Here is a 14,261-nt window from a genome sequence, read left to right on the forward strand (position 1 = left end):
AGATTGAATCAATCCAGTTTAAAATATTTATTAGATTGGATTGAACTTGATTCATTTGTAATAAATTTATATTTGGATTAGGTTAGATTAAATTAACATCTGGTTCATTGATATAAGATAATAATATACGTATCAATGAACCAGATTTAAGTTGAAACCAATCTAAATCAAAAACGAATTTGAATAGATTAGATGGTCCAAACATTAAATTAAACGGATCCAAAATTATCCAAAATATTTATTAGATTGAATTGGACCCGATTCATTTATAATAAATTCATATTGGACTGGATGGGATTAAATCAAATCCAATCTAATTGACACTCCTACTAATTGACATCAGACTAACTGCACCACACACTATTGAACCAATGCTTTGGGTTGAGAAATGCCAGCATTGATCAAAACAATTACTGTGACAAAAAAGAGAAACGTCAAATTGAAGCAAGGGCGAAAAGCAAGAAGGATCAAATATATTTACACATATAATTATAGTTTTTTAGCAAATTAAATTCTAATAGATGGCATGGCATTTCGTGATCTGATCAGGTGGTAAATGGTAGATTGATCAGAAGGGAAATATTTATGCACGTCGTTGTTAACAACAGAAAGCTAGGATTTGAAAATGGATTGCCAGGTTTAGTTTGCCTTTTGTACGTCTCTTAACGTGATACCGATAGCAAAGCACGCTGGAGGGGAGTGCGAAGTTTCGCGGCAAGAATCATGTTGATGAATGAGTGAGACACCCAAAAGTAAAAAAAAAAAAAAAAAAAAAAAAAAAAAAAAAAAAAAAAAAAAAAAACTACAGAAATGGAGGAAAAGTAGGATGGAGTTCTGATCGAGTGTTGAACAAACAAGGCGATACAGTTAATGAAGTTAGAGTTTCCAATAGACAAAAGTATCGTATCTGGCAACCATGCATATGCTGCACGCTTCAATTTCGGAGATCTTTGCGGGATGAGGATGTTAATTGAAGCCTGAAGGGCGGTCGGCCAAGCGATTGGATTTGGGGTGGCTGGCTGGCTCAAGTGCTCAACTCGCCTTTGGAACTTGGAACTCCAAATTTTATAAACATGTCACTGAAGCAACTTCAAACGGATCCAATAGCCGAGATTGATCGGTTCAGACCCAATTTCCATGCACATTCATATCTAGGGGTGTCAATGGACCGGGTTTTGAGTTGGATTCATTCAAATCAAAATTAATTTGAACGGATTGGATAGATTAATATGACAATGAATTGGACCAGTTCATATTTAATTAATGGTCAAGTATTTATTAGAAACCTAATTCATCCGTAATGGATTTTATATAGGATTGATCAAATTTGAGTTAAAAGCAATCTAAATTAAAACCAATTTTAACATATTTGACAGCGGACATTGAATTGGACTGAGATGGTTTATTACACCAGCCAATTGGTCGAAATGTAGGATATTTGCACCAGAACTAATTTTCATTTCATCATTTTATGGTGTAAAGAAGGGCCTCTGGGCTATTCCAGTACTGGTACAGGTTTCAATTACAAATTTATATTCAATGCAACAAAAAGCTAATGGCAAGGGCCATGACAATTAGACCTGTTCATGGGCAGGGTGGCCCGATGAGCCGGCCCGGCCCGACCTGGCCCCCGGATGGGCTTGAACATGGTTATAGGCCCGCGGGCTTAAACTCAGGCCAAAAAACTCGGCCCGCAATAAATTCGAGCCGGGCTTGGGTTTTGTCAAAATAATCCAGCCCGAGCCCGGCCCGGCCCAACCTAAACCTAGACCTTTAAAACCTAATCGAATAGCCCCATCTTTTTATTATCTCTTTTCCTCTTTCCCTCTTCTTTTTCCAACCGAACCCTTCTTCTCCAACCTCCACATCCTCCACACTCCACAGTGAGGCGGCAAACGTTCACCGGCACAATAACTCCAGCAGCAACGGTGAGTTTTCTCTCTCTCTCTCTCTCTCTCTCTCTCTCTCTGATGCGAAGTTGCGAACTGATGAGGGATCTCTGTCAAAGTGCGACGGTGAGTTTTCTCTCTCTCTCTCTCTTTCTCTCTCTCTCTGCGAAATTTATTAGGTTGGGCTTCGGGCTTTTTATCAGGCCCGGGCTCGGGCCCAAGTTATAGGCCCATAGGTCAGGCCGGGCTTGGGCTCGGGCCTAGCATATTTTCATTAATGGAGACTAAAAGCCCGGCTCGGCCCCGCCCATGAACAGGTCTAATGACAATGGAGCCAAGACAAGGCAAGCTACTAGCGCGAGAGTAGCCATCAATTAGTATTTCCATGGCAGAATGAAAACTTTGCTTAATTTCCGGTTTCCAATGTCATATAAGCATTGTGAACATGATATATGGAAAATCTCTAACAATTCAACCCTAGTCTCCACTTAATTATGTTTGGTGATTAAGTGGTTGTTAAAAGAAATACTTGTTGCACAAGTACTTTTTAGAATTGCTTATTTTAACAATCACTTAAAACTGTTTAGTGATCCACTTGTCAATTCACTTATTATGTTTTTTAAGCACTTATTGGGGTGGGGATGTTTGGTGAGCTACTTTTCCCACAAGTACTTATATTGACACAAATAACAATTTAAGCCTCCATTTCACTCATACATATAAACAATGCTTTTCACATATTATACTATACATTTCAATAAAAAATTGCCACATCATGACACCTAGTAGCCCACATGGGCCCACACATGGAGTGCCATGTCGCTGGTAAACTTGCTCAATGATAGATCTATGAATAGAGAGAAGAGTGCCATTTTCAGAAAAAATGCTTCAAATCGAATAAAATAAGCAAAAAAATAGTCATAGGGAAAAATGGCAGGTTTGTCAGCCGTATTTTTGCACCGTCGATCGTCGCCGATGGACTTACAACTGAAGTTGCTGCCCTCTACTTGTTGTGTTTGAATAAGAAGAGAGGAAAGAAAACCCTCACGTGGGGGCAAAACTGGTATTAAATAAATTATTTAGGGACTGAATTGTCCCATTCATTTTGAAAAAGCATTTCTTCAAGAAGTGCTAAAAAAAGGCATTCATAGGTCACTTTTTCTATAAGTACTTTTCAAAAAAAAGTACTTCTTGGTGACGTTTTTATCAATACACACAAGTACTTTTTTGCCACTTAATGTATGGTCCTAATACTTAAATGAAGTACCTTTTAGAAGTGAAATCAAACAGGGCCTTAAACTCATTTGCATCATTTGGCTACTAACCTGGCTCAAGAAAGTTGAAACTGAGCTTGGCTATTACCTTCAAGTAGGAAGGGCTGTTGTTTGGAATCAAACTGAAGGTGCCCCCCCACCCCCCCACAAAAAAAAAAAAAAAAGAAAGGTATGACTGTATATGCTTAAATGAATAAGTGGTCAAATCAGAAAGGATAAGGTTAGAAATGAAATTATACTGAACGAACCTAGGAATAGCTCTAATCAGTGGCGGATCTATGTAGAACGAACCTAGGAATAGCTCTAATCAGTGGTGGATCTATGTAGAAGTCAGTGTGGGCAATTGCCCCCACTGAGATTTGAAAAAAGTCTTATATAATTAAAAATATTATAAACAAATTTAATTTTCTATACAATTAATAAAATTTAGCTTTTTAAATAGGGTCAATTTTTTGAGGTAAATAAGAAAAATATACAAGAGTGACACCCATATCTTTATTCCATATTAACAAAGTTATAAGGTTTGAGATTCAGGATTTTAACTTTTATGTTTTTCCTGCCCTTCTGTTCTTTTGTCATTTCACATCCCTCAACAGCTGAATCACATCCCTCTATTTTGTCTCCTCAAACCTAGAGATAATAATTTTCCTCATCCTCATCATTGGATACCCATTTCCCCTGCTGGATAGTGGATACCCTGCCTCCACTAATCAAAGGTCCTGGATCTACCCCTGACTCTAATAGGTGATAATGAGAGAAAGAAGATTGAGATAGTTTGATTGTATGTATATATAGAAGGTTATCTATAGTACATAGTAGAATAAGTAATGGAGTTAGAAGAACAAGAGAGAGACCAAAAATGATTTGGATTGAAATGATATGGGATATGGCTTAGATGGTGATGATGATGGTGGTTCCCACCTGGCATATCAGATCTAACAACTATAGATTTGTTAGGCGCCTACTCAGCCGGTTACTTCACGTTCCTCTTGTTCATACTTCATACTCCAATCTCCAAGGAGCAACAATGAAGCAGGCAACTAGGCAAGCAGCCCACTCCCTACTGCCCCGTTTTCAACCTCAATTCTTTCACCAACGAACTAATAGGCTTATACTGTATTATATCATCATATGGGCCGTTTGGCCCAGTCTGAAATATTTTTTAGCAGCCCAATATGATATAAGCTAGAATTCATGGACTGGTAACGTTTTCCACAGCCTGCTAGAGTTAAAGCGTTCAATTAATTCAAATTGTTAAGGTGAGATCTGTTCTGTCTCTCTTATCCTCCATCCTCTATAATAATAGGAGCAAATCAATCTACAAACCATCCCGCTTAAGGAAAAACAATAATATCTCATGAATTAACTAGCTGGGTTCATCTTCACCAATTAATTTGAAAGGAGCTTACTAGCCTGTACCATATGTGAATTTAATTTGAACCAACAATTAAATTGCTTGTAATATGTGCTCTCATGGATCATCTACAAGAAAAATGCCATTCTCATAGTTCACATAAACAAGCTTCCACCCCAACCTTATTCCTATTGGATAATCAAACAACCGACTCTCAAATCAGCTCCATACACAGGTTCCACGAATCAGACTGACATGACATATGCATATTGTGTTTGGCAAAGCCATATTATCTTACTTCCATCTTTAAATAACTTGCCACATCAGCATTTTAATTTAAGTACATCTGAACGCCCGCTCATTCATGTAGTTAGATTTTGGTGCAATGAAATGATCAGCTTTGCAGCATAATCATCATTTTTTTTTAATAAAAAAAAAGGAGATCATCAACATTGTTTCCACTGATCCACTCCCACAGTCCCATCATTCATATTTCCACGACAAAGAACTTCTGGTCCCACAAGTCAGAATTTTAAGTATCACTACTCATCTACTCCAACATCACCTCTTTCCTAGTAAAGAAAGAAATAAAAGAAAAGAATACTAGGATACATTTGTCATTTTATCATTTCTTTTTGGGTTGGCTTGGACCTTGGAGGAAGATTTCTTGCGAGGAATGCACTTCCCTTTCACTCCCTTCTCCATTTCCTCCTCTCTTACTTCTCCCAACCTAGTCTTCATGCTCCTGCTATAACAAATAAATGCAAATTTATATAAATCCAGTGTTTAGCTCAGCTCAATGACAAATTTTGACAGACAAATGGACATAGTCCCATGGGCCCATGTGTAAGCAACTACGTTAGGGATGATCATTTATGACCGACCCGGCCTGGCCTGCCAAGCCTGCAAATTTCTGGATCTGGGCAGGGGCAGCTATTTTTTTTCTGGGCCAAGCAACCCTGATGCCCAGCCCATCCTCGGGCCTGGTTATATATTATCAGGCCCGGGAAGCCCAAAAGCTTTAATAATTAAATGCTGTTAAAAACCGGCCAGGCCTGGCCCATGAGTATCCCTAAACTAAGCCCATGTTATCAGGACGCTGTGGGACTTGGGACTTGGGAGAACCTCCAAAAGACTGAAGACTCAAAAGAGTGCCACAAGGCCCACAGCCATACCAAAAGCTTGTTCTTCCATGACTGAGTCTGGATTTGACTCGCCCGATGATGATTTCTTCAGTGTCGGATTGGCTTAGGAGAGGGACAGACGGACAGTGGAAGTGTGGAACAAACCTTGCTTCGTTGTACGATGACGATTTCTTCAGTGTCGGCTCCATCGTGACCCGGTCTTCTGATGTCATCGACTCCACGATACTCCCACTGAAGTACTCTTTCTCTTCTAATTGAGGGTTCCCGAATCGAGGGTTCTCCGACATGTAATTGATCTCTTCATCTTCGGTCATCCTGATTGCAGTTTTGCAGAGAACCCCTTTGTGAAGGCTATTACTCTTTCTCCCATTCGATACCGATTGGTGGTGATTCAGAGTAGGAACATTTCTTCCCTTAATGGCCACCGAGCTGCCGCAAGCGATTAGTTGGAGCAAAACCGAGTTCCGACTCATTATGGGCTCAGTGGCCGAGTCACAGTCCTCGAATCGTTGAGAATTACTGTTAGGTTCGTGGGCTTTCTCTGAAACGGTCGAGGAAGTTGAAGGAGGAGATGCGTCGTCTAACGTAATCTCTGTGAGATTGTTCTGGGTTTTTTGATGGTTCTTGTGCTTCTCGATTTTGTCTGTCGAAACACCCTTTGAGCGTCGAGAGTAGGACGGTCTGTTGAAGCTGCCATTGCTTACCTTCTCTGCTTCTTCTTCGTCTTCTTCCTCTTCCTCTTGCATGTCTTCCACTTCTTCCAGCTCTCTGTTTCGAGCGCTAATTATTAGTTTTCTTTTATAATGGACATTTGGTTCTGTTCCCTGCTGCTTTCTGCTTACTTGAAGCTGCTGGAACCTCTCTGTTTCAAAGAAAAGAAAATAATTGTTGGGGGTGAGAAAGTAAAGGATGGTAGGGGCCAGGCGGAGGTGAGGGAAGTTATTGGAGACTAACCTGCACAACCTTCTATTAGCTCAGACCCTTTGAGGATGTACTCAGCTCCTTCTGCTGGATAGATCACGTCATTCTCTGCTAAGTCGTTCCACACGTAACCATTCTTGTAATTCCTAAATCAGTAACCAGAAAAAACAGAAAAGGGTGAGATGAGAAGATGGATCTCCCAGGCTGTAACAGAGAATGTTTAATAAGAATATGAAGGAGAAATCACGAGCACGAAAGCTTAACGGAAATGTATAGTTGAATAAACAGTGATACCTTTTGCAGGACCAGGAGAACAGGGAGGGCATGCCTTTACCTCTGAGAACTGTAAGCCGATCTATGGCATCTTTGTGCACAGAAAATGAATAAAGATACAGGAGTGTTCCCAAAAGAATTTTGATACAGAAAAAAAAAAGGAAAGAAAGAAGTTATTCTGTGTTACTTACCTTTTAGACGAAGCTGTTGGTTGGCTAAGTGAGAGACCTCCATGAAATGGGGATGTTCAAGCTGCCCATTTCTACAAAGATAATACAAAACCTGAACTTTCTTGAAGGCCTTCATTTTGGGTTGAACATATACTCTTGCCCAGTCTGGGCTTGTCTCCCTACTCTTCCTCGCTCGAGTATCCATCTTCTAGCTTTCTCTTCTGCCTAGTTCCTCCTCGCCGAGTGAAATGTAAGAATCCTGCGACCCCTCATTTATCAGAGAGAGAGAGATCAATTTTGCTATTGCAAATTTATTATGTTGCAGTTACATCGAGGTTGTAGGTGGGAACAGAGTGTGCAGAGAGAATAAAATGTGTATATGAAGACATGGATGTGGTATTTGCCTAGAACTAGTTAGCTCTGATCCCGAATAAAAGTAGAAAAGCTACCCCAGATAGCTGGAACAGTTGAACTGACCTAACCTGAGATGAGATCACATTTCAGGACGAAACCAGTGAGTTTTGAACACACCAGCGTTTTAATCGAAACCAGTTTTGATGTGATATTTTGTCTTTTTCACCAGTGTTTCTTGCGACCGGTCGCTCACCTTAATTGATGATTCGCTTACACCTTCCCCAATTAGGATTTACTTTGGCTACGGTAGGGATATGTTACCAACAAAATGATTCCAGTACCAACACTCCACTGCAGCCGCACATTAAGAACATCTTCCTTACGTTGATACTGTTTGTTGATCGGAACCGAAAAGGATTGTGCCTATTAAACGCAGATCGCGTTTGGCAAGTCTTTTCGTACAGTCTTCCGTCTGTTTAGAAGTCCATAATATCGAAAATCGGTCTATTCCTAATCGGTTCATATCAGATCTTGTCGCTAAAAGACATTGCGCTGAAAAGCCTAGAGAAACCCAATTTGGGCTGATTTCAGGAAGCTACGATCGTAACTTCCGGGCTTATATGCCCTCTCGGAGCTTCCCTATACGTGTGCGATATCTTACACGCATACACAAATGAACAGTAACCCCTGATGCTAAACCCCCCCAAACTCCTCTCATTCGCACACTCGACACTTTCACTCTCACTTCTCACAGGTTCGATTCCTCCATTCCCTTCATCCTCCTCTTGCTCCTCCTCTTTCAATCTTCTTCTTCTTCTTCCGCCATCGCCATCCTCTTCTTCGTCTCTCTTCCGTGGTTCCACTAAAATAATTTTCCCCTCTTTTGTAGGAGATTACAAAGCATTTGGTGCTCGTGAATTTCGTGGCGGTGGTAATCTGTTATTCGGTGGTGGTTTGCACAAGTATAACCCCCATCCCAATATGTACTGTTACGGTTTTTTTTGGAACATCGATTGTCTTTAAACTTCTATATGTTTACTCTTTTTTTTTTTTAATATAGTTAAAAATTGTTAGGTTTAAACTTGTGCATGTTTTATTAGGGTTTTTTGAAACATCGATTATTGTTAGGTTTAAGAACACCATAAACAATCCTATGCATGACCCCTGAATACGACTTTTTTTTTAATGTATTTTTTGGAACATCGATTATTGTTGGGTTAGGAATGTAAGTGTCTCTGTCTAACTGGTAATAAAGTGTACTAGGTTTTGTTGGTACTGGAATCTTCTTACCTTCTTTACTGAAAGCTTTCACTTGCCTGGTATTAAAGTGTACTAGGTTTTGTTGGTATGATCAATTGCCTGTGAAAAAGTTTAATGAACTGGGACTGTACCTTTTATGGAGAGGCTGCAATGAATGAGAATATGCGGTATCAATTCTCGTAACTTACCAAGAATACATTCAATACTTACATCTCATCCCCTTGAGGTAAGCTGATCAATTGTAAGAATCTTGTTTAGATATGCCATAGAGGCATGGACATGAAAAACACACCTTGTTTAGGATTCGAGGCAACAATAACAGAATCAATGCCAAGGGGAAAAGAAATTGCTCCCACCCCTAGCAAGGCAACACAAGGACTTGACCAAGAACAGGCCATTAGAGTATTGACTCCCTTATATAACCTCTCAATAAAAGGTTTATGCTGCTGAAGATGATCTAGCATTATGCCTTAGATGAGGGCCTAGACAACACCCTTTGCTACTCATAGCTCTTTTTTTCCCAATGTAGTTTGATAGAGAGCAGGAAAAGTATTGCTAAACAATGGACTGCAACACCATTTGTCTTCCCAACACCATTTGCTAAACAATTTGATGTAATATTCTGTTGGAATGGCATGGAGTACTTCACAATTCATTGTCACACGCTAGAACCATGTGCCTCTTAGCTCCTTTGCCTGTTAAAAGTTTTTTCTTTTCTTTTTTGAGCAGAAGTAACTTTTAACAGGCTCCATTTTCCTGTTTAAAATTTTCAATAATCATCTTTTCTCATCATGTTTTCATGCCTTTTGAAGGTACCATCAATATATTAGTAATTATAAAAGGGTGTGTACACCAGGGTTATACAATTATATACAGATAATAAACAAAGAAACATATCTAGCATCCACAAGAAAAAAACTATCTGGGTATTGACCTGTTGCTATACCAAGGAGCCCTTCCACTCCTGTACTTAAGTGGATGGCTTGCTGTGGTAGGCTGTAACCCATGATCTTGACCCATCCAACATTCATCAAACTTTGAGTTCCCTGGATAGATCCTCTTGGGTAATATTTAATCCATCCAAATCCAAATGTGGATCCTATATATAGTTATATGTAGCAAGAATTAGGCCATATGATTTATTGGGTATAGTCACAATATATCTATTAGGTTCAGACAATAGTCCATCCCTCTATATCTATAGTCTATACTTAGGGCTCATTCAGCAATTTTGATTCCAATTTACACATTTTGCACATTTAACAACAGCATTGCCCAATTCAAAGTATCCATAAATAAATCTCTACTTACCTCTACTGGTGTTTATTGTGTAGGTGGTTTACTCCTAATGATTAATTGGAAGGATTATCTTGATGGTATTTATTGTCTTGAATTTGTAGATGATCTTATGGCTCCATCCTCTGAAGTTAATAAATATCCACCCTAATGAGCTTTATGTTGTAAAAACTCTTTCTTTTTTAAGGACAAATAAAATGGTTTCAATCTGTCTCATGCCCAAAACAAGTGTATGTGGATGATCATAGAAGCTTGTCTCATGCCCAAAACCCTAAGAACCATGAAAAGCTCCTTCTGGATAAAATTTGCTGTACACTTCGGTTGTAAAGGCAATCCTTGATTTGATGCAAATTATATTTGAGAAATCATCCAATTCTCTCTCTCTCTCTCTCAAAAAGACTTGCTAATCATAGTTGTAAAGGCAATCCTTGATTTGATGCAAATTAATATTTGAGAAATCATCCAATTCTCTCTCTCTCTCTTTCTCACACACACACACACAGTAAAGTACCAATGAACACCAAATATCTCCAAGCAGTGGGCCCATAAATGAACACACCAAATATCTCCAAGTAGTGGGTCCATAAAATTTGAATGGTAAGGAGGATTATGCAAATTTTGGCTCGAAGCAGTAGGCCCTCAGATGTATGACTGTCTAATGATCCAGCATTGTTTTCTTTCATGGATTCCAGCATTGTTTTCTTGCATGATCCACCTTAATATGCATTGTTTTCTTTCATGGAGTCCAGCTTCTAGTAGGGCACCAAAACTGTAGACAACACTTTTCTCATTTAAGAAAAAATTTGCTTAACCCATACATTACTCGCAAGCAAACATCTATCAAGCTAAGCTTCTCTTTGACAGTCTTTGCTTTTTGTTATTGCTTTGTATCTAAACACTTATTGCTTTGTTATTACTTGGAAGAAAACATTCACACAAGATTCTTTGTTTTGTTATTTGGTGCATTGGTTGTACATATTGGTTGATGTGGGTTGTACCGACAATTTACTGAAGCTATCATACTCTTGTTATTGATTGTAGGATTCTATCCACTTATGAACATTCAAAGGGAATAGCTAATTCAGGTGACTCATACAACCATCAAACATTTTTCTATTTTTTTAGTTGATTGGAAAAAAATATGATTATTCTATAAATTTTCAACAATATTGTGTCAGTAACCTAAAGTTTCATGATGATTAGATGACGACTAGTGTGTCTAACATATCTTTTGAGAATACCCCCGTCACAAATGCAAACTGGACACCTACACAAGAAACTTTTTTCATAGATTTACTTGTATAACAAGTCCAGGGTGGGGGAATGGTAGCTGGTTGTTTGAAACCAACTGCTTGGAAAGAGGTGAAACAGAGTTTTTTCACAAAATTTGGCTTGAAGTTCAATACAAAATCGTTTAATAACAAGATACAAGACTTAAAGAGTAGATATAAGGAGTTTACAAAGCTGAGATATGGGCAAACCGGATTTGGTTAGGATGAAGAGAAGCATATGGTTATAGCCTCACCAGAGACATAGGGCAACTATTTGACGGTATTTTCTATAACATATATGATTGTTTATTTAAATTCAATACATTGCATACAAATTGATTGGTGTTCCAATGTCTTTTTTTTTTATAGGTTAATCCCAAAGCCAAAAAGTTTTGTACTGTGGGTTGCCCAGAGTATAACAACTTAGAGGTCATATTTGGGGGAACAACACCCATTGGAAGGTTTTCAGCATCATTGGCACGAGGCATAGAGTCCGCACCCCAAGATGAGGGAAACATCTCAACTGGCCCACCTGTTGATGAGACCCAACACCCATCAGTAGGAGTTGATGAACCAATGAACGGTGATACTGACCAGGTCTCGGCCACAAGCACCAAAACTCCACGTAGGAAGAGACCAGTCGAATTCTGTGATGCAGTGGTTGATCAATCTACATTAGTTGAAAAGAGGTTTGATAGGTTGGTTGAGGCCATAAATGGATTGCAAATAAGGATAGTTCAACATCCATGTCTTTTGTGCTGGTGGAGGTCAACACCATTGAAGGACTTGACCTTTTTGATTATGACAGGATATACGAGGTTTTCCATGACCCAGCACCAAGAGAGTTTTATTTGAACCTGCCCCCAACCATTAGGTTGAGTTGGCTGATGGGTCGCATAGGTCGTTGAACATGGCGGTTGTCTGACTTTGATTAAAAAGTTGTCTAGTATTTTGCCTTTTTGGGCTTTTTTTTTTCTTCGTGAGATGATTAACCTTGAAACACATGACTTGATGGGTTGCTTTTTATTTTTTTAATGGTGAATGAATGGTTTGATAGATGCTTATTGTGATTTGTGAAGACAAGTTTATATATTTTTGCTACTTTTTTTATGGTTATAATTACATGTTTGATGGATGTAGATGCTAGTGAATGCAGGTTTTAGTTGCTTCCATTTACTGTTAATGGTATATAGGTACATGGTGAATGGACGGACTTGGGGACATACGTATGATGAATGCAATTTTATCTGCTCTTATTTGTATGATGTATGTATGAGTTGGGCTTGAGGCAGGTGGGTGATTAATGAATAGCAGGTGGATGATTGTCTTGGTGTAGATGTCAATGTATGCTTATGGGTCACCACCATAAGCATTTGTCATTTGACATCGTGATCCAACCTTGATATGCATCTTATACTCATTCATTATTCATATGCCAGATCAAAATGATTGACAGCCCTACTAAGATTGCAGTGCTTTTAGCAATTGCACTTGCTGCAGTTGAGGATGAAAAGCAACGGATGTTGATAAATATCATCCTTGCGAGAGAAATGGACAAAGAATGGATGTCAATCTCTAAGACACCTTACCATGATGACATATTGACCGGGTTAGAATATTTAAAGAATGTCATCTATAGTGGTAGTAGTAGATGCTTAGATATGTTCAAACTCATACCAACAGTGTTTCTTAGATTAGTAGCCTTGATGAGATAGAGAGGGTTAGTGAAAGACAGTCGGTATGTATCAGTTGATGAGCAAATTGGGATTCTATTGCAAGTGATAGGGCACAACAAATCAAACTGTGATACTGCAGACCGTTTTCAGCATTCTAGTGAAATAATTTCACGACACTTTAACACTGCTTTGAAGGTCATCTATGAGTTTGGGAAAGAAATTGTGCGACCTGGTGATATGACAGTTGTGACATCCCAGATTCAAAATAATCCAAAGTAATTTCTATGGTTTGAGGCAAATCATTATATTTGTTAGATGTTTTACTTCTCTTTGAACCATTACATACAAAACTGTTGCATTTCTCCCCTTTTTTTTGCAGAATTGTGTTGGTGCTATAGATGGTACACATGTCCATGCATGTGTTCCAGCTAGTGAACAAGTGCCATTTAGGGGACGCAAGTCAATCACCACCCAGAATGTGATGTGTGCATGTACGTTTGACATGCTATTCACTTTCATTGTAATAGGATGGGAGCGTGCTGCTCATGATTCAAGGGTATTTTTGGAAATAGTCTAAAACCTAGATAACATGTTTCCTCTACCACCAGAAGGTCAACAAAACAACCATAAATAATTATATGATTGTATGAAAGTCATTGATACATTGATAAATATGGTTGCACTTTTTTGTATAGGAAAGTATTATGTTGTTGATTCGGATTACACAAACCTGTCGGGATTTTTATCTCCATACTGATCTGAGAGATACCACCTGAGAGACTTTCAAGGGAGAGGTGGTCGTCCAAGAAATGGTGAAGAATACTTTAATTATGTGCATTCTTCACTTAGGAATGTCATAGAGTGGTGTTTTCGAGTTTTGAAGGCATGTTTCACGATTTTGAAGTTGATGCCTCCCTACCCACTTCACAAGCAAATTAGGATTGTGTTTGCTTATTGCATGCTACACAATTTCATCCGGATGTCACAGATAGAGGATCCGTATTGGAATGGATTCCTATAAGAGGATGCTCCCGTTGAAGGAAAGGGAGGGATGTTTCATAATGTAGCACCTACCCCTATTGACATTGGGTCACAGGCCACTAGACGGATGAAACAAGTTAAAAATGAAATTATGTTCAAGATGGCTGATCACTACAACTTACGTGTTAATCGTAATCGACCAAGACATAAGAGACAATCTATTTAGCTTGTGTGGGTTGTGATTTGATACTTGGACTTTTATTTTCACTTTGAACTTGTATGTGTATTTCACACTGTTTGCTATAGTTTGAACTTATATGTGTACTATTGGTTATTACTTGTTTGTGTTTTCTAATGTTCGGATGTTATGAGTTAATTGTACTTGTTGAATGGTAGT

The 14,261-nt window shown here is 38.8% G+C and overlaps 1 protein-coding gene and 1 long non-coding RNA gene across 7 annotated transcripts; one reads left to right on the forward strand and one right to left on the reverse strand.

Annotated features, from left to right (window-relative positions):
• Positions 1-4,892: 4,892 nt before the first annotated feature.
• Positions 4,893-7,658, reverse strand: LOC104605937 (protein SOSEKI 2-like). Of its 4 annotated transcripts, none has more exons than XM_010270896.3 (5): positions 7,048-7,481; positions 6,878-6,947; positions 6,617-6,729; positions 5,807-6,524; positions 4,893-5,265 (listed from the first exon to the last, which is right to left on the reverse strand). In XM_010270896.3, the coding sequence occupies exons 1-5, from the start codon at positions 7,229-7,231 to the stop codon at positions 5,121-5,123; spliced, it is 1,230 nt and encodes a 409-aa protein (XP_010269198.1). In that variant the 5' UTR covers positions 7,232-7,481; the 3' UTR covers positions 4,893-5,120. The 4 variants fall into 4 exon arrangements, with proteins under 4 accessions (XP_010269198.1, XP_010269199.1, XP_088748165.1 ...); XM_010270897.3 differs by having other exon boundaries at positions 4,893-5,262; positions 7,048-7,478; XM_088892039.1 differs by lacking the exon at positions 4,893-5,265 and adding an exon at positions 7,504-7,658 and having other exon boundaries at positions 5,306-6,524; positions 7,048-7,285.
• Positions 7,659-7,859: 201 nt separating this feature from the next.
• Positions 7,860-12,339, forward strand: LOC148803685 (uncharacterized). 3 transcript variants are annotated; one of them, XR_016078740.1, is made up of 5 exons: positions 7,866-8,134; positions 8,270-8,342; positions 10,978-11,021; positions 11,140-11,487; positions 11,577-12,339. It is a non-coding gene; the product is annotated as an uncharacterized LOC148803685 (long non-coding RNA). The 3 variants fall into 3 exon arrangements; XR_016078742.1 differs by having other exon boundaries at positions 7,860-8,134; positions 8,270-8,363; positions 10,978-11,487; XR_016078736.1 differs by having other exon boundaries at positions 7,864-8,134; positions 10,978-11,487.
• Positions 12,340-14,261: the final 1,922 nt, after the last annotated feature.

This window comes from Nelumbo nucifera, chromosome 1 (assembly GCF_055504915.1).
Source record: "Nelumbo nucifera cultivar China Antique chromosome 1, China Antique-T2T, whole genome shotgun sequence".
NCBI lineage: Eukaryota > Viridiplantae > Streptophyta > Magnoliopsida > Proteales > Nelumbonaceae > Nelumbo > Nelumbo nucifera.